The sequence below is a fragment of the Aegilops tauschii genome, chromosome 5 (assembly GCF_002575655.3).
Source record: "Aegilops tauschii subsp. strangulata cultivar AL8/78 chromosome 5, Aet v6.0, whole genome shotgun sequence".
In the NCBI taxonomy this organism is placed as follows: domain Eukaryota; kingdom Viridiplantae; phylum Streptophyta; class Magnoliopsida; order Poales; family Poaceae; genus Aegilops; species Aegilops tauschii.
Window position 1 is genome coordinate 474,816,164 of NC_053039.3, and position 21,189 is coordinate 474,837,352.

The following is a 21,189-nucleotide window of genomic DNA, read 5'->3' on the forward strand; positions in this document are numbered from 1 at the left end:
ATGGCCTCGGAACACAAGAGACCGAAAGGTCGAACATGAGTCGTATAGTAGATACGATCAACATGGAGATGTTCACCGATGATGACTAGTCCGTCTCACGTGATGATCGGACACGGCCTAGTTGGACTCGGATCATGTATCACTTAGATGACTAGAGGGATGTCTGTCTGAGTGGGAGTTCATAATCAGATGAACTTCATTATCATGAACATAGTCAAAAGGCCTTTGCAAATTATGTCATACGCTTTAGTTCTACTGTTTAAGATATGTTCCTAGAGAAAATTTAGTTGAAAGTTGATAGTAGCAATTATGCGGACTGGGTCCGTGAGGATTGTCCTCATTGCTGCACAGAAGGCTTATGTCCTTAATGCACCGCTCGATGTGCTGAACCTCAACGTCGTCTGTAGATGTTGCGAAACATCTGACATACACGTTTTGATGACTACGTGATAGTTCAGTGCGTAATGCTAACGGTTTAGAATTGTGGTACCAAAGACATTTTTGAAACGTCGCAGAACATATGAGATGTTCCGAAAACTGAAATTGGGATTTCAGACTAGTGCCCACGTCAAGAGGTATGAGACCTCTGACAAGTTTCTTAAGCCTGCAAACTAAAGGGAGAAAAGCTCAATCGTTGAGCATGTGCTCAGATTGTCTGAGTACCGCAATCGCTTGAATCGAGTGGGAGTTGATCTTCCAGATGAGATAGTGATGGTTCTCCATAGTCACTGTCACCAAGCTAGTAGAGCTTCGTGATGAACTATAACATATCAGGGATAGACATGATGATCCTTGAGCAACTCGCGATGTTTGACACCGCGAAAGTAGAAATCAAGAAGGAGCATCAATTGTTGATGGTTAGTAAAACCACTAGTTTCTAGAAGGGCAAGGGCAAAAGGGATACTTCATAAAACAGCAAATCGTTTGCTGCTCTAGTGAAGAATCCCAAGGTTAAACCCAAACCCGAGACTGAGTGCTTCTGTAATGAGGGAAACGGTCACTGAAGCAGTACTACCCTAGATACTTGGTAGATGAGAAGGCAGGCAAGGTCGACAGAAGTATATTGGATATACATTATATGAATGTGTACTTTACTAGTACTCCTAGCAGCACCAGGGTATTAGATACCGGTTCGGTTGCTAAGTGTTAGTAACTCGAAATAAAAGCTGCGGAATAAATGGAGACTGGATAAAGGTGAGATGACGATGTGCATTGGGAGTGTTTCCAAGGTTGATGTGATCAAGCATCGCATGCTCCCTCTACTATCAAGATTTGGTGTTTGCGTTGAACATGATTGGATTATGTTTATCGCAATATGGTTATTCATTTAAGGAGAATAATGGTTACTCTGTTTATTTGAATAATACCTTCAATGGTCTTGCACCTAAAATGAATCTCGATCGTAGTGATACACATGTTCGTGCCAAAAGATATAAAATAGTAATGATAGTACCACATACTTGTGGCACTGCAATTTGAGTCATATTGCTATAGAACGCATGAAGAAGCTCCATGTAGATGGATCTTTGGACTCACTCGTTTTTTTGAAAAGATTGAGACATGCGAACCATGTCTATTGGTATATATGCATGAAGAAACTCCATGCAGATGGATCGTTTGGACTCACTTGATTTTGAATCACTTGAGACATGCAAATCATACCACATGGGCAAGATGACTGAAAGGCCTCGTTTTCAGTAAGATGGAACAAGAGAGCAATTTATTGGAAGTAATACATTTTGATGTATGCAGTCCAATGAATGCTGAGGCATGCAGTGGATATCGTTATGTTCTTACTTCACAGATGATTTGAGTAGATGCTGAGAATATTTACTTGATGAAACACAAGTCTGAATTATTGAAAGGTTCAAGTAATTTCAGAGTGAAGTTGAAGATCGTCGTGACAAGAGGATAAAATGTCTATGATATGATCATAGAGATATCTGAGTTACGAGTTTAGCACACAATTAAGACATTGTGGAAAGTGTTTCACAATTAATACCGCCTGGAACACCATAGTGTGATGGTGTGTCCGAACATCATAACTGCACCCTATTGGATATGGTGCATACCATGATGTCTCTTATCGAATTACCACTATCGTTTATGGGTTAGGCATTAGAGACAACCGCATTCACTTTAAAAGGGGCACCACGCGATTCCGTTGAGACGACACCGTTTAGAGAAACCTAGGTTGTCGTTTCTCAAAAGTTTGGGGCTGCGATGCTTATGTGAAAAAGTTTCAGGCTAATAAGCTCGAACCCAAAGCGGATAAATGTGTCTTCATAGAATACCCAAAACAGTTGGATATACCTCCTATTTCAGATCTGGAAGCAAAAGTAATTGCTTCTAGAAACGGATCCTTTCTCGAGGAAAAGTTTCTCTCGAAAGAATTGAGTGGGAGGATGGTGGAGACTTGATAAGGTTATTGAACCGTCACTTCGACTAGTGTATAGCAGGGCACAAGAAGTTGTTTCCTGTGGCACCTACACCAATTGAAGTGGAAGCTTATGATAGTGATCATGAAACTTCGAGTCAAGTCACTACCAAACCTCGTAGGACGACGAGGATGCGTACTACTTCAGAGTAATGCGTAATTCTGTCTTGGGAGTCATGTTGTTGGACAACGATGAACCTATGAGCTATGGAGAAGTGATGGTGGGCCCATATTCCGACAAATGGTTAGAAGCCATGAAATCCGAGATAAATGGATCTTTAAGAAGAAGACGGACATGGACGGTAATGTTACCGTCTATGAAGCTCGACTTGTGGCAAAGAGTATTTCCACAAGTTCAAGGAGTTGACTACGATGAGATTTTCTCATCCGTAGCGATGCTTAAGTCCGTCGGAATCATGTTAGCATTAGCTGCATTTATGAAATCTGGCAGATGGATGTCAAAACAAGTTTCCTTACCAGTTTTCGTAAGGAAAGGTTGTATGTGATACAATCAGAAAGGTTTTGTCGATCCTAAGGATGCTAAAAGGTATGCTAGCTCCAGCGATCCTTCCATGGACTAGAGCAAGCATCTCGGAGTCAGAATATACGCTTTGATGGAGTGATCAAAGTTTTTGGGTTTATACAAAGTTTGTTAGAAACTTGTATTTACAAGAAAGTGAGTGGGAGCGCTGCAACATTTCTGATAAGTATATGTGAATGACCTATTGTTGATCCGAAATGATGTAAAATTTCTGGAAAGCATAAAGGGTTGTTTGAAAGGAGTTTTTCAAAGGAAGACCTGGATAAAAGCTGCTTACGTATTGGGCATCAAGATCTATAGAGATAGATCAAGACGTCTGATGATACTTTCAAAGAACGCACACTTGGACATGATTTTGAAAGAGTTCAAAATAGATCAGCAAAGAAGGAGTTCTTGGCTGTGTTACAAGGTGTGAGTATTGAGTAAGACTCAAGACCTGACCACAGCAGAAGAGAGAGAAAGGACGAAGGTCGTCCCCTATGCTTTAGACGTAGGCTCTACAGTATGCTATGCTGTGTACCGCACATGAAGTGTGCCTTGCCATGAGTTGGTCAAGGGGTACAATAGTGATCCGGGAATGGATCACATGACAGCGGTCGAACTTATCCTTAGTATCTAGTGGACTAAGGAATTTTCTCGATTATGGAGGTGAAAAGGAGTTCATCGTAAAGGGTTACGTCGATGCGAACTTTGACACTAATACAGATGACTCTGAGTAGTAGACCGGATTCGTATAGTAGAGCAGTTATTTGAAATGGCTCCAAATAGCGCGTGGTAGCATCCACGAGATGACATAGATATTCGTAAAGCACACACGGATCTGAAAGGTTCAGACCCGTTGACTAATAACCTCTCTCACAAGCATAACATGATCAAACCAGAACTCATTGAGTGTTAATCACATAGTGATGTGAACTAGATTGTTGACTCTAGTAAACTCTTTGGATGTTGGTCACATGGTGATGTGACCTGTGAGTGTTAATCACATGGTGATGTGAACTAGATTATTGACTCTAGTGCAAGTGGGAGACTGTTGGAAATATGCCCTAGAGGCAATAATAAATTGGTTATTATTATATTTCCTTGTTCATGATAATCGTTTATTATCCATGCTAGAATTATATCGATAGGAAACTCAGATACATGTGTGGATACATAGACAACACCATATCCCTAGTAAGCCTCTAGTTGACTAGCTCGTTGATCAATAGATGGTTACGGTTTCCTGACCATGGACATTGGATGTCGTTGATAACGGGATCACATCATTAGGAGAATGATGTGATGGACAAGACCCAATCCTAAGCCTAGCACAAGATCGTGTAGTTCGTTTGCTCAGAGCTTTTCTAATGTCAAGTATCAGTTCCTTAGACCATGAGATTGTGCAACTCCCGGATACCGTAGGAATGCTTTGGGTGTACCAAACGTCACAACGTAACTGGGTGGCTATAAAGGTGCACTACAGGTATCTCCGAAAGTGTCTGTTGGGTTGGCACGAATCGAGACTGGGATTTGTCGCTCCGTGTAAACGGAGAGGTATCTCTGGGCCCACTCGGTAGGACATCATCATAATGTGCACAATGTGACCAAGGAGTTGATCACGGGATGATGTGAGTTACGGAACGAGTAAAGAGACTTGCCGGTAACGAGATTGAACAAGGTATCGGGATACCGACGATCGAATCTCGGGCAAGTAACATACCGATAGACAAAGGGAATTGTATACGGGATTGATTGAATCCCCGACATCGTGGTTCATCCGATGAGATCATCATGGAACATGTGGGAGCCAACATGGGTATCCAGATCCCGCTGTTGGTTATTGACCGGAGAACGTCTCGGTCATGTCTGCATGGTTCCCGAACCCGTAGGGTCTACACACTTAAGGTTCGATGACGCTAGGGTTATAGGGAAAGTATGTACGTGGTTATTGAATGTTGTTCGGAGTCCCGGATGAGATCCCGGACGTCACGAGGAGTTCCGGAATGGTCCGGAGGTAAAGATTTATATATGGGAAGTCCTGTTTTGGTCACCGGAAAAGTTTCGGGTGATATCGGTAATGTACCGGGACCACCGGGAGGGTCCCGGGGGTCCACCAAGTGGGGCCACCGGCCCCAGAGGGCAGCATGGGCCAAGTGTGGGAGGGGACCAGCCCCAGGTGGGCTGGTGCGCCCCCCACCATGGGCCCAAGGTGCTTAGGGTTTGGGGAAGGGGCACCTCCACCTTGCTTGGGGGGCAAGTTTCCCCTTTCCCCCCCTTAGCCGCCGCCCTAGATGGGTTTTGGGGCTGCCGCACCCCTTGGGGTGGAAACCCTAGAGGGGGTGCAGCCCCCTCCCTCTCCCCTATATATAGTTGAGGTATTGGGGGCTGCAAACACATGAGTTTTTCTCTCCCTGGTGCAGCCCTACCTCCTCTTCCTCCTCTCCCGCGGTGCTTGGCGAAGCCCTGCGGGATTGCCACGCTCCTCCATCACCACCATGCCGTCGTGCTGCTGCTGGATGGAGTCTTCCCCAACCTCTCCCTCTCTCCTTGCTGGATCAAGGCGTGGGAGACGTCACCGGGCTGCACGTGTGTTGAACGCGGAGGCACCGTTCTTCGGTGCTTAGATCGGAATCAACCGCGATCTGAATCGCTACGAGTACGACTCCTTCATCCGCGTTCTTGCAATGCTTCTGCATCGCGATCTACAAGGGTATGTAGATCCACTCCCCTTCCCCTCGTTGCTAGAGTACTCCATAGATTGATCTTGGTGATGCGTAGAAAATTTTGAATTTCTGCTACGTTCCCCAACATCATGTGCATAGGAGGTGAGCTATAGCACCACAAAGATCTCCCACGGCCGGCCAAAAAAACAGAGCGATGGCTCTGGGGCGGGGGTATATATAGGGGTCTCTTTAGTCCCGGTTGGTGGCTAGAACCGGGATAGAAGACTCACATTTGGTCCCGGTTCCAGCCACCAATCGGGACTAAAGGTGGTGGGCTAGGAGCGAGGGCCATTGGTCCCGGTTCATGTCTGGAACCGGGACCAAAGGTGTCAGACGAACTGGGGCCAATGGCCCCCGAGGCCCAGCCGGCGCCCTGGCCTCACGAACCGGGACTGATGCCCCCTTTGGTCTCGGTTCGTGAGTGAACCGGGATTAATGCCCTTACCGAGGCCTCAACCAAAGCCCTATTTTCTACTAGTGGTAGTCGATGGCCTCGATCTCCTTTATGTCCTCGGACAGCATCATGGAGCAGTTGTGGACATGCTCCGGACGGTCGAAGAAGAGCGTGTTGCCCTCATGCCGGATGAATACAGGATAGACGTGCACAATAAGCACATACACAAACACACACCATGACCAACATTGGTCACACACTAAAACAGTACTTACATAAGGTTAAGACCACATAGCTTTATATTGATGAAGTCGCCGCAAACCTCAAAATGAAACTGAATCAAGGAGTAAATAGCATAAAGCTACTACTTTATAGGCTAGGGTTCGAAAAAACTACCGGATTTTATTTTTTCTCAAAAAACTACCAAACGAGCGCTCGGCTGTTTCAAAAAACACAAAACCTTAGTTACTAGCATTTTAACCATTTTCCTGATGTGCTGGACCCACCGGTCCGGCCACGTGGCCACGCGCGCTCACGGTGCAGCCGTTGATGGCCGTTAGCCCGACCGGTCCGGTCGGAACCAAAGGAGCCGGTCGGGTCGCACTCCCTCTCACTCTCCCCTCCTCTCCCCCGCAGTGACCTAGGTGGGCGATGGCGGCGCCGCAGCCAAATGCCGTCACTTAAGCCTTGCAAGCATTGCAACTAATGAGTTTGTTGCGGGATGATGTATTACGGAACGAGTAAAGAGACTTGCCGGTAACGAGATTGAACTAGGTATTGAGATACCGACGATCGAATCTCGGGCAAGTAACATACCGATGACAAAGGGAACAACGTATGTTGTTATGCGGTCTGACCGATAAAGATCTTCGTAGAATATGTGGGAGCCAATATGAGCATCCAGGTTCCGCTATTGGTTATTGACCAGAGACGTGTCTCGGTCATGTCTACAGAGTTCTCGAACCCGTAGGGTCCGCACGCTTAAAGTTTCGATGATAGTTATATTATGAGTTTATATGTTTTGATGTACCGAAGGTTCTTCGGAGTCCTGGATGTGATCACGGACATGACGAGGAGTCTCGAAATGGTCGAGACATGAAAATTGATATATTGGAAGCCTATGTTTGGATATCGGAAGTGTTCCGGGTGAAATCGGGATTTTACCGGAGTACTGGGAGGTTACCGGAACCCCCCGGGGCCTTAATGGGCCATAGTGGGCCTTAGTGGAAGAGAGGAGAGGCGGCCAGGGCAGGGCCGCGCGCCCCTCCCCCTAGTCCGAATAGGACAAGGAGAGGGGGGGGCGGCGCCCCCCCTTCCTTCCTCTCTCCCTCCTCTTTCCCCCTCCACTCCTAGTCCAACAAGGAAAAGGGAGGGAGTCCTACTCCCGGTGGGAGTAGGACTCCTCCTGGCGTGCCCCTCCTGGCCGGCCGCACCTCTCCATCTTGCTCCTTTATATACGGGGGCAGGGGGTACCCTAGAGACACAACAATTTATCGTTTGATCTTTTAGCCGTGTGCGGTGCCCCCCTCCACCATAGTCCACCTCGATAATACTGTAGCGGTGCTTAGGCGAGGCCCTGCGTCGGTAGAACATCATCATCGTCACCACGCCGTCGTGCTGACAAAACTCTCCCTCAACACTCGGCTGGATCGGAGTTCGAGGGACGTCATCGGGCTGAACGTGTGCTGAACTCGGAGGTGTCGTGCATTCGGTACTTGATCGGTCGGATCGTGAAGACGTACGACTACATCAACCGCGTTGTGCTAACGCTTTCGCTTTCGGTCTACGAGGGTACGTGGACAACACTCTTCCCTCTCGTTGCTATGCATCACCATGATCTTGCGTGTGCGTAGGAATTTTTTTGAAATTACTACGTTCCCCAACAGTGGCATCAGAGCCTGGTTTTATGCGTAGATGTCATATGCACGAGTAGAACACAAGTGAGTTGTGGGCGATATAAGTCATACTGCTTACCAGCATGTCATACTTTGGTTCGGCGGTATTGTTGGATGAAGCGGCCCAGACCGACATTACGCGTACGCTTACGCGAGACTGGTTCTACTGACGTGCTTTGCACACAGGTGGCTGGTGAGTGTCAGTTTCTCCAACTTTAGTTGAACCGAGTGTGGCTACGCCCGGTCCTTGAGAAGGTTAAAATAGCAGTAACTTGACGAACTATCGTTGTGGTTTTGGTGCGTAGGTAAGAACGGTTCTTGCTGAGCCCGTAGCAGCCACGTAAAACTTGCAACAACAAAGTAGAGGATGTCTAACTTGTTTTTGCAGGGCATGTTTTGATGTGATATGGTCAAGACGTGATGAGATATAAGTTGTTGTATGAGATGATCATGTTTTGTTGAAGTTATCGGCAACTGGCAGAAGCCTTATGGTTGTCTCTTTATTGCATAAGATGCAAGCGCCAAATAATTGCTTTACTTTATCGCTATGCGATAGCAATAGTTGCAAGAGCAATAGTTGGCGAGACGACCATGTGACGACACATTGATATAGATCAAGATGATGGAGATCATGGTGTCATGCCGGTGACGATGGAGATCATGACGATGCTTTGGAGATGGAGATCAAAGGCACAAGATGATGATGGCCATATCATGTCACATATTATGATTGCATGTGATGTTTATCTTTTATACATCTTATCTTGCTTTGATTGACGGTAGCATTATAAGATGATCTCTCACTAAATTATCAAGGTATAAGTGTTCTCCCTGAGTATGCACCGTTGCGAAAGTTCTTCGTGCTGAGACACCACGTGATGATCGGGTGTGATAGGCTCTACGTTCAAATACAATGGGTACAAAACAGTTGCACACGCGGAATACTCAGGTTAAACTTGACGAGCCTAGCATATAACAGATATGGCCTCGGAACACGGAGACCAAAAGGTCGAGCGTGAATCATATAGTAGATATGATCAACATAGTGATGTTCACCATTGAAACTACTCCACTCACGTGATGATCGGACATGGTTTAGTTGATATGGATCACGTGATCACTTAGAAGATTAGAGGGATGTCTATCTAAGTGGGAGTTCTTAAGTAATATGATTAATTGAACTTAAATTTATCATGAACTTAGTCCTGAAAGTATTTTGCAAATTATGTTGTAGATCAATAGCTCGCGTTGTTGCTTCCCTATGTTTATTTTGATATGTTCCTAGAGAAAAATTATGTTGAAAGATGTTCGTAGCAATGATGCGGATTGGATCCGTGATCTGAGGATTATCCTCATTGCTGCACAGAAGAATTATGTCCTTGATGCACCGCTAGGTGACAGACCTATTGCAGGAGCAGATGCAGACGTTATGAACGTTTGCCTAGCTCAATATGATGACTACTTTATAGTTTAGTGCACCATGCTTAACGGCTTAGAATCGGGACTTCAAAGACGTTTTGAACGTCATGGACCATATGAGATGTTCCAGGAGTTGAAGTTAATATTTCAAGCAAATACCCGAGTTGAGAGATATGAAGTCTCCAACAAGTTCTATAGCTAAAAGATGGAGGAGAATAGCTCAAGCAGTGAGCATGTGCTCAGATTGTCTGGGTACTACAATCGCTTGAATCAAGTGGGAGTTAATCTTCCAGATAAAATAGTGATTGACAGAATTCTCTAGTCACCATCACCAAGTTAGTAGAACTTCGTGATGAACTATAGTATGCAAGGGATGACGAAAGTAATTCCCGAGCTCTTCGCGATGCTGAAATCGACAAAGGTAGAAATCAAGAAAGAGCATCAAGTGTTGATGGTTAACAAGACCACTAGTTTCAAGAAAAGGGCAAAGGGATATAAGGGGAACTTCAAGAAGAATGGCAAGCAAGTTGCTGCTCAAGTGAAGAAGCCCAAGTCTGGACCTAAGCCTGAGACTAAGTGCTTGTACTGCAAAGGGACTGGTCACTGGAAGTGGAACTGCCCCAAGTATTTGGTGGATAAGAAGGATGGCAAAGTGAACAAAGGTATATTTGATATACAGATTATTGATGTGTATTTTACTAGTGTTCGTAGCAACCCCTCGGTATTTGATACTGGTTCAGTTGCTAAAGAGTAGTAACTCGAAACGGGAGTTGCATAATGAACAGAAACTAGTTAAGGATGAAGTGACGATGTGTATTGGAAGTGGTTCCAAGATTGATATGATCATCATCGCACACTCCCTATACTTTCGGGATTTGTGTTGAACCTAAATAAGTGTTATTTGGTGTTTGCGTTGAGCATGAATATGATTTGATCATGTTTATTGCAATGCGGTTATTCATTTAAGTTAGAGAATAACTGTTGTTCTGTTTACATGAATAAAACCTTATATGGTTACACACCCAATGAAAATGGTTCGTTGGATCTCGATCGTAGTGATACACATATTCATAATATTGAAGCCAAAAGATGCAAAGTTAATGATGATAGTGCAACTTATTTGTGTCACTGCCGTTTAGGTCATATTGGTGTAAAGCGCATGAAGAAACTCCATGCTGATGGGCTTTTTGAATCACTTGATTATGAATCACTTGATGCTTGCGAACCATGCCTTATGGGCAAGATGACTAAGACTCCGTTCTCCGGAACAATGGAGCGAGCAACTGACTTATTGGAAATAATACATACTGATGTATGCGATCCGATGAGTGTTGAGGCTTGCGGCAGGTATCGTTATTTTCTGACCTTCACAGATGATTTGAGAAGATATGGGTATATCTACTTGATGAAACATAAGTCTGAAGCATTTGAAAAGTTCAAAGAATTTCAGAGTGAAATGGAAAATCATCGTGACAAGAAAATAAGGTTTCTACGATCTGATCGCGGAGACAAATATTTGAGTTACGAGTTTGGTCTTCAATTAAAACAATGTGGAATAGTTTCACAAATTCGTGCCACCTGGAACACCACAGCATAATGGTGTGTCCGAACGTCATAACCGTACTTTATTGGATATAGTGTAATCTATGATGTTTCTTACCGATTTACCACTATAGTTTTGGGGTTATGCATTAGAGACAGTTGCATTCACGTAAAAAAAGGGCACCATCTAAATACGTTTGAGACGACACCGTATGAACTGTGGTTTGGCAAGAAACCAAAGTTGTCATTTCTTAAAGTTTGGGGTTGCGATGCTTATAAGAAAAAGTTTCATCCTGATAAGCTCAAACCCAAATCGAAGAAATGTGTCTTCATAGGATACCCAAAGGAGACAATTGGGTACACCTTCTATCACAGATCCGAAGGCAAGATATTCATTGCTGAGAATGGATCCTTTCTAGAGAAGGAGTTTCTCTTGAAAGAAGTGAGTGGGAGGAAAGTAGAACTTGATCAGGTAACTGTACCTGCTCCTTTATTGGAAAGTAGTTCATCACAGAAATTTGTTCCTGTGATACCTACACCAATTAGTGAGGAAGTTAATGATGATGATCATGAAACTTCAGATCAAGTTGTTACTGAACCTCATAGGTCAACCAGAGTAAGATCCACACCAGAGTGGTACGGTAATCTTGTTCTGGAGGTTATGTTACTAGACCATGACGAACCTACGAACTACGAAGAAGCGATGGTGAGCCCAGATTCCGCGAAATGGCTTGAGGCCATGAAATCTGAGATGAGATCCATGTATGAGAACAAAGTATGGACTTTGATTGACTTGCCCAATGATCGGTGAGCCATTGAGATTAAATGGATCTTCAAGAGGAAGACGGACGCTGATAGTAGTGTTACTATCTACAAAGCTAGAATTCTCGCAAAAAGGTTTTCAACAAGTTCAAGGTGTTGACTACGATGAGAGTTTCTCACTCGTATCTATGCTTAAGTCCGTCCGAATCATGTTAGCGATTGCCGCATTTTATGAAATCTGGCAAATGGATAAACAAAACTGCATTCCTTAATGGATTTATTAAAGAAGAGTTGTATATGATGCAACCAGAAGGTTTTGTCAATCCTAAAGGTGCTAACAAAATATGCAAGCTCCAGCGATTCATCTATAGACTGGTGCAAGCATCTCGGAGTTGGAATATACGATTTGATAAGTTGATCAAAGGATATAGTTTTATACAGACTTGCGGTGAAGCCTGTATTTACAAGAAAGTGAGTGGGAGCACTACAGCATTTCTGATAAGTATATGTGAATGACATATTGTTGATCGAAAATAATGTAGAATTATTCTGCAAAGCATAAAGGAGTGTTTGAAAGGAGTTTTTCAAAGAAAGACCTCGGTGAAGCTGCTTACATATTGAGCATCAAGATCTATAGAGATAGATCAAGACGCTTGATAAGTTTTTCAATGAGTACATACCTTGACAAGATTTTGAAGTAGTTCAAAATGGAATAGTCAAAGAAAGAGTTCTTCCTGTGTTACAAGGTGTGAAATTGAGTAAGACTCAAAGCCCGACCACGACAGAAGATAGAAAGAGAATGAAAGTCATTCCCTATGCCTTAGCCATAGGTTCTATAAAGTATGCCATGCTATGTACCAGATCTATTGTATACCCTACATTGTTTTTGGCAAGGGAGTACAATAGTGATCTAGGAGTAGATCAGGACAACGGTCAAAATTATCCTTAGTGGAATAAGGATATGTTTCTCGATTATGGAGGTGACAAAAGGTTCGTCGTAAAGGGTTACGTCGATACAAGTTTTGGCACTGATCCAGATGACTCTAAGTCTTCATCTGGATGCATATTGAAAGTGGGAGCAATTAGCTAAAGTAGCTCCGTGCAGAGCATTGTAGACATAGGAATTTGCAAAATACATACGGATCTGAATGTGGCAGACCCGTTGACTAAACTTCTCTCACAAGCAAAACATGATCACACCTTAGTACTCTTTGGGTGTTAATCACATAGCGATGTGAACTAGATTATTGACTCTAGTAAACCCTTTGGGTGTTGGTCACATGACGATGTGAACTATTGGTGTTAAATCACATGGCGATGTGAACTAGATTATTGACTCTAGTGCAAGTGGGAGACTGAAGGAAATATGCCCTAGAGGCAATAATAAAGTTATTATTTATTTCCTTATATCATGATAAATGTTTATTATTCATGCTAGAATTGTATTAACCGGAAACATAATACATGTGTGAATACATAGACAAACAGAGTGTCACTAGTATGCCTCTACTTGACTAGCTCGTTGATCAAAGATGGTTAAGTTTCCTAGCCATTGACATGGGTTGTCATTTGATTAACGGGATCACATCATTAGGAGAATGATGTGATTGACTTGACCCATTCCGTTAGCTTAGCACTCGATCGTTTAGTATGTTGCTATTGCTTTCTTCATGACTTATACATGTTCCTATGACTATGAGATTATGCAACTTCCGTTTACCGGAGGAACACTTTGTGTGCTACCAAACGTCACAACGTAACTGGGTGATTATAAAGGTGCTCTACAGGTGTCTCCGAAGGTACTTGTTGGGTTGGCGTATTTCGAGATTAGGATTTGTCACTCCGATTGTCGGAGAGGTATCTCTGGGCCCTCTCGGTAATGCACATCACTTAAGCCTTGCAAGCATTGCAACTAATGAGTTTGTTGCGGTATGATGTATTACGGAACGAGTAAAAAGACTTGCCGATAACGAGATTGAACTAGGTATTGAGATACCGACGATCGAATCTCGGGCAAGTAACATACCGATGACAAAGGGAACAAGGTATGTTGTTATGCGGTCTGACCGATAAAGATCTTCGTAGAATATGTGGGAGCCAATATGAGCATCCTGGTTCCGCTATTGGTTGTTGACCAGAGACGTGTCTCGGTCATGTCTACATAGTTCTCGAACCCGTAGGGTCCGCACGCTTAAAGTTTCGATGACAGTTATATTATGAGTTAATATGTTTTGATGTACCGAAGGTTGTTCGGAGTCCCGCATGTGATCACGTACATGACGAGGAGTCTCGAAATGGTCGAGACATGAAGATCGATATATTGGAAGCCTATGTTTGGATATCGGAAGTGTTCCGGGTGAAATCGGGATTTTACCGGAGTACCGGGAGGTTACCGGAACCCCCCGGGGGCTTAATGGGCCATAGTGGGCCTTAGTGGAAGAGAGGAGAGGCGGCCAGGGCAGGGCCGCGCGCCCCTCCCCCCTAGTCCGAATAGGACAAGGAGAGGGGGGCGGCGTCCCCCCTTTCCTTCCTCTTTCCCTCCTCTGTCCCCCTCCACTCCTAGTCCAACAAGGAAAAGGGAGGGAGTCGTACTCCCGGTGGGAGTAGGACTCCTCCTGGCGCGCCCCTCCTGGCCGGCCGCACCTCTCCCCCTTGCTCCTTTATATACGGGGGCAGGGGGGTACCCTAGAGACACAACAATTGATCGTTTGATCTTTTAGCCGTGTGCGGTGCCCCCCTCCACCATAGTCCACCTCGATAATACTGTAGCGGTGCTTAGGCGAAGCCCTGCGTCGGTAGAACATCTTCATCGTCACCACACCGTCGTGCTGACGAAACTCTCCCTCAACACTCGGCTGGATCGGAGTTCGAGGGACGTCATCGGGCTGAACATGTGCTGAACTCGGAGGTGCCGTGCGTTTGGTACTTGATCGGTCGGATCGTGAAGACGTACGACTACATCAACCGCGTTGTGCTAACGCTTCCGCTTTCGGTCTACGAGGGTACGTGGACAACACTCTTCCCTCTCGTTGCTATGCATCACCATGATCTTGCATGTGCGTAGGATTTTTTTGAAATTACTACGTTCCCCAACACGAGCTACCCGACACAGCGGTTGCCGCGGCCATCACCGCCCGAGGCTCAGGTAGATTCGGCAGTCCGCACGGCTAGGGCAGTGGCGAAGTGCATCCACACGGATCCAGATGGCGTCCACAGGTGGGCGTCGTCGTTTGGTGGAGTGAGGTAAGAAATTTCAGTACCATTCATGCTTTTAGTTCCAATTTAGGGTTAGAAGATGATAGTTTTTGTTAGGAAACAAGTACTTTAATTAGGGTTAGAAGATAGTGCAGTATTGCGAATGAGCAGTGTAATTGTTTCTTGGCATGCTACTGCATTTTTTTGTATATGTCAATGTAATTAGTTCCTTTTTAGTAATGTTCAGTGCATTTGGTTATTGCTTTAAGTTTCAGTTATTTGAAAAATAATTGTTAGTAAATTTAATCTCCTACAGCTTAGATGATGGGATTTGGGACATGAGGCTACATTTTCAAGGAACAGATAATATGGAGAGAAAGTATTCAATTTCTTCAGATATCAGTTATCTGACCATATTAGCACTAGTTGAGTTGGAGGGGTATGGAATGGATGCTTTTCTGACTTATGTAAAGGAAGAGGGAAAGGGCTTGGAGGGGCATTAGAGGAAATGCTTGACTTTTTTGTTGATAAGAAGCTCCTGAACATCACTGTCAGAAAAGCTACTGATCCAAGCCCAGCAGATGTTAATATGGAGCACATCTCGCTTGAGGAACAGATTCCCATTAGTAATGTTGGTGAGCAAGTTGTTTATAGTGTTTCCCAAGAAGGTGTGCTGTATCCACTCCATAATGCAACTTTGCCACCAGTAATCCCTGAGGAGCCCTATCTTAACACACAACAGAGTTGTAATTTCAACAAAGGGAAAAATGTTGTGGAAGAAGAAGAAGATGTAGAAGTAGAAGTAGAAGATGATGAAGATGAAGATGAAGATGAGATGGACAAATCTTCTTCAGATTTTGAGTTTTTTTAGGGGTGATTACAGAGGGCAGAAAATATCATACCAAGCTTGGTCTAGGGGTGAAGATGAGGCTGGCATAGGGACAAGCCATAAGCATAGGGAAGAGGAAGGTACTGCAGAGCACTATTGTGGAGCAAACTCAGAACCTTCTGAGTTTTGGGAGGAAGACCAAATCCTTTCTGAACATGAAGAACCTTCAGTTGTACCAAAGAAAGGAGCAAAGAAGCTTAAGCCTGTCAGAAAACCAGGCCCAACTAGCAAGTCACACAGTGAGCCTGAACACACCAAGTTTGAAGATTTTGTGCCTGAACCTGATGAATACTGCTTTCCAGGTGATTTTGGCCTTAGTGATGAAGAGTAAGTTCCAAGGTTGCCTTCTGGTAGGAAGAGAAGGTTGAAGAAGAGGAAGGAGAGGAGATGGTATGATCCATCACTCCCTAATGCACATGAGCATTTTGCATTGCATTTGTGCTTCCTAAATGTTGTGGAGTTCAAAGAAGCACTAAGAAATTTCCATGTAAGGACACTTAGGAATTTTGAGTATCACAGAAATGAACCAACTAGGGTTATTGATTGGTGCTCTGATAGAAAGCAAGGTTGTGAGTTTTACATAGTGGCCTCTAGAATAGCTAATGAGTCAACTTTCAGCATCAAGAAGATGAATTTGGATCACACTTGTGGAGCAAGTGGAGAGAGCACCAAGGTTACAGTCAATTGGGTTGCCAAGGTTTGTGAGGATACCATTAGATCAAACCCTGGAGCTGGTGTTGAGACAATTATGACATACACAAAGAAAACATTTGGCGTTCATGTGCCTAAAAGCTTGGCATATAGGGCAAGGAAGCAAGCAGTTGAAGTTGTGCAAGCAGATCACAAACTCTAATATCACAGACTAAGGGACTATCTACAGTGTGTGCTAGATACTAATCCAGGCAGTAGATGCATAGTGACAACAAAAGAAGACCTAGAAAATCCAGCTCCTACCCCCAGGTTTCACTACATGTTCTACTATCTTTTTGCATGCAATGAGGGCTTTCTAAATGGATGCAGGCCATTTATAGGTACATGGTCCTTACACATATATCTAAGATTGTTGCATTCATGTTATTTACAACTAATGTGATCATATCTTCAGGTTTAGATGGTTGCTTCATCAAGCTCAGCACTGGACATCAGATATTGGCAGCTACAGGGAGGGATGGGAAGAACAACATCTTCCCCATAGCCTTTGGTGTTGTTGATAAGGAAGAGACAGATAGCTGGACATGGTTTCTCACACAGCTGAGAACTATTATTGGAAGTGGGAACAAGTTTGGCAAGTACACAATTATGTCTGACATGCAAAAGGTATGTGCTCCACTACTCATGACCACCACACTTTAAACTTACCATCATACATACCCATCATTCTAAGCCATCATGCTTAACAAGGATTGTTGAATGCAATCAATGATGTATTCCCTGACTCCCCACAGAGGTTTTGTCTTAGACATATATATGCCAACTTGCAATCTGCTGGTTTTAGAGGGGAGGAACTCAAGAAACACTTAGATCAAGCTGCCTATTCTTCACTAAGAATGGTCATGATAAAAGGATGGAAAATTTGAAGAAAGAAAGTTTTGAGGCTTGGCAGTGGTTGTCACAGATACCATACCATACATGGGCAAGATATAAAATGGATACTATTTGCAAAACTGACTTGGTTGTTAACAACCTAAGTGAAGTTTCCAACAGGATGATATTGGATGTTAGGAACAAGTCAATCAGGACTATGTTGGAGGGCATAAGAACAAAGTTGATGATCAAGTTTTAGAAAATCAGAGAGAAAATAGAGTCATGCATATGGGAGATCACACCAACCTACTCAGAAATTTTAAAAGAAGGCAAGAAGTGGGCTAAGTATTGTGAAGCATACATGGCAGGTCTAGGCATCTCGCAAGTGACTAGTAGTTCTGAGAACACATATTGTGTTAGCTTGAACAACTATACATGTGACTGTAGGAGGTGGGACATGACAGCTGTGCCTTGCAGTCATGCCATAGCTGCAATGCAGAAAGCGAAGCTACATCCTGAAGACTTTGTCAATGATTTCTTTAAAAAGCCCATGTACTGTGAAACATACAAGCATATCATTTTCCCAGTTCCAGGTCCTGACCACTGGCCTCATACACCTGGAGATGACATATCTCCACCAATGTTCAAAGAAAAGAAGGGGAAAAAGCAAACTGCCAGGAGGAAAGGTATATTTGAGGTGCCAGCAAAAAAGGACACCTCAAGAATTGGTACTGTGACATGTAGCAACTGCAAGAAGCAAGGCCATAGGTTCAACAATTGTGGTGACCCTTTGAAGCCTAAGTTTCAGATGAGGATGAACAAGCACCAGGTCATTTGAGGCAACGTTTCATTTCATTCTTTCATTTCATTGTTTATTGTATCATTTCTTACAATGTTTCTTAATTGTGTAGGAAAATAGAGAAAATTACTCTCAAGCCGGTTCTTCTATGGCTACAAATGCTCAGAGGCCTCCAAGAGTACCCACCAGCAAGAGTTACAACTTCTGCACCTTCACCAGGTCCAGTTGCTACTCCTAGGTCAAATAAAAGGGTGGCACCAGCAACAGCAACAGCACAAGGACCAGCTAAGAGGAGCAGGACTAACACTTCTCCAGCACCAGCAACAACATCAGGTAGAAAGAAAAGCAGCAACACTTCTTCTCCTGCTAAGAAGACCATATCATCTACAACATATCCAACAAAGAACACCAGGTCTGCAAGTGCCCAGAGAAGAACTTTCATTGCACGAAGGCAATCAACTTCAACTGTTGTCCAGCTTGGGTCAAAGAGGATCAGGAAGCCAAGTGGGAGGCTGAAAGACTATTTTTATGCTAGTGGTAACTAGCTAGCATGTCTGTATCTGAACAAATATTGCTGGAAAGACTGTTTGTGTCTTTAGGTTGAACTGCTATGGTTTGTAATAACTATACTGTCATATGTGCTTGTCTGTGTCTGAACTTGAGTTCATTTGAACTGCTATTTGTTTGTGTTTGAACTTGAGTTCATTTGAACTGCTATGCTTTCAGAGATATTCAATCATTTGAACTGTGAAGTGTGAACTTGAGTTCATTTGATTCAGAGATATTCATATTCATATTGATTCAGAGTAGCACACACAGATTCAGAGTAGCATACATAGAGATATTCATAAATAAATTCAGAGTAGCACATAGTACCATACATATTGATTCTGATCCAGATCTTACAAAGAACACCACTTATAGATAGATAGGAAGATAGATAGATAGATAGATACATAGAGAAAACAGATCAGTCATAACGCTGGAAGAAACGAGCCCACTTTGCCCTAGTAGCTGGATGAGGAGCCATGACTACTCTTCTCCTCGCCCAAGCAATGATCTGCATGAAGCTCCTTCCCCTGCCACCAGGGAAAACAAGCTCAAGCTCTTCATCATTGCACTTCTCCAGCACCTTATCGGAGAGCCGGCGGTTGTACTCTTGCTCCTGCTCATCCTGGGCGGCCACCTCTTCCCTCTACCTGCGCCCACTGAGCCCAACACCACTATACATAAATATACAGATAACATAGAAGATTAATAGAGACAAGTGGCCAACAGCATATAAGATCCATTACAACACTTACTACTTAATACCATAGCATTGGAGATCCATTACAACATACTTAAGAACATAGCAAATATGGTTCTTACATAAGACACTAAAGTTCAAATGAAGTGCCAAACCCTAGGTTAACTTCACATTTCCCGAAAATGTACACCCATATAATCACTTGAGACAGTTAGGCCACATCCTTATATATAGGCCTTGGATGTACTTCACCAACATTTCACAGCAACTTCATGACTCAAGGATGACCTTGATTTGCTCCAACTTCTCCTTGCTGCCATACCCATCTTTCAGCAGCTCAGCAACAACTTGCTCAAGCTTTGACTTCTACTTAAGAAGATCTTTGTTAACTTCAACATCCTTCATAGCCTTCCTGGTGTTCTTGATGATATCAGCTTGGCTCTACAAAATGCACCTCTGCTCATTTGCAAGTTTAAGCTTTTCCATCTGCACCTCCAAGCTAGCTTTCTCCTCTACCTCGTTCTTCTTCTTCTCAAGTTCTTCCACCTCCACTTGTTTCTGGTTCACCTTCTCCACCCGACCATCCTGCCTATCAAACATCTTGGATACATCATCAACAAGCTTGGTGTACTCAATGCAAAGCTTGTCATTTTCAATCTTAAGCTTGGCCAACTCCCTTTCATGTTCACTCTTAACCTTGGCCAACTCCTTCTCAAACTTCTCCTTGTCAAGTACCCTTCATAGGTTCTGCTCATGGAACATTTCCCATAGCTTGCACAAACATCTCTGAAGAACAGGAGGCCAAGGCCCATCAACCCACTCTTCAACACCACAATTCACACCATTTTCCTGCATTTGTAAATGTGATAAGTTATTACAAGTGGAGTAGTAGCTTATTTCAATGCCAATGCCATGCTTAACTTGAAATTTTCTAACAATGAATAACATAAATGAGATATGATAAGTTATTACAATGCCATGATTAAGTTTGCAAAGTAACAAAGAAAAACATAAGTGAAATAACAACTAGTTGATATCAGTAACAAACTGCTGCATCATGTGAGGCCAGTGAACATCCATATGTAACAAACTTAATTGACATCTAACCTGGACTGGGCAGCCATAGAAACGCCTTCCTGTTATTATGCCTTCAAAAGCAACACGCTTAACAGGCCTCCTGTGGTGCAGAATACACTTGGGTTCAGCAAGCTCAAGTTGGCCACAGAAAAGGAGCTCCACAATGGTGTCTGGTTCCTCCTGCAACCAAAAAACCGCAAAAGAACACTGGTTTCAATCACCACTCAAAAGCACAATCAACTTGCACTATTCATTAACCCTAAACACTCAACAAATCACCAAATCAGCAAGAACCCTAACACTGTACATAGATGAACCCTAAGTTAGCTCAATCCTATAACCAACCCCCACCCTCATTAATCAACAACCATATCACAGAGACAACAACAACCCTAAACTAAGCAAGATCCATGGTTGTAGCCTAGGCCTACTAGCATTTAACCCTAACCCTAACCCTAACCCTAGGTGGCAAGGAAAAACTTACCATAAGTCCCATGTCCATGCTGACGACCTCGCAGTCATCGTCAGAGCCCCTTTCCTCATCGTTCCAGGAAGGCATGGCGGCAAGGAGGTCGACGGCGGCCGGCCTCGAAGACGGCGAGCGGCGGCGAGCTCGTACTGGAGCAGGGGAGTGGGAGAGTGAGCGAGCAGAGTGAGCGAGCAGGGTGCGGCCCGACCGACGGTGGGGTATTTACCCTTGTTCCGACCGACCGGTCGGGCTAACGGCCGTCAACGGCTGCGCCGTGAGTGCGCGTGGCCAC

General features: G+C 43.9%; 1 protein-coding gene across 1 annotated transcript; it reads right to left on the reverse strand.

Annotated features, from left to right (window-relative positions):
- Positions 1–19,792: 19,792 nt before the first annotated feature.
- Positions 19,793–20,987, reverse strand: LOC109743825 (uncharacterized). The gene is made up of 4 exons (XM_020302910.1): positions 20,913–20,987; positions 20,459–20,608; positions 20,172–20,200; positions 19,793–20,087 (listed from the first exon to the last, which is right to left on the reverse strand). The coding sequence occupies exons 1-4, from the start codon at positions 20,985–20,987 to the stop codon at positions 19,793–19,795; spliced, it is 549 nt and encodes a 182-aa protein (XP_020158499.1).
- Between the last annotated feature and the right edge of the window lie 202 nt (positions 20,988–21,189).

Bases quoted from the DNA above. Each gene is read 5' to 3' on its own strand.
- LOC109743825 (XM_020302910.1), bottom strand. From the start codon at position 20,987: ATGCCTTCCTGGAACGATGAGGAAAGGGGCTCTGACGATGACTGCGAG. The intron at 20,609-20,912 runs GTAAGTTTTTCC...TTTTGGTTGCAG, and splicing joins GCATGGACATGGGACTTATG to GAGGAACCAGACACCATTGT. The intron at 20,088-20,171 runs GTGGGTTGATGG...GAACCTATGAAG, and splicing joins GTGAATTGTGGTGTTGAAGA to GGTACTTGACAAGGAGAAGT.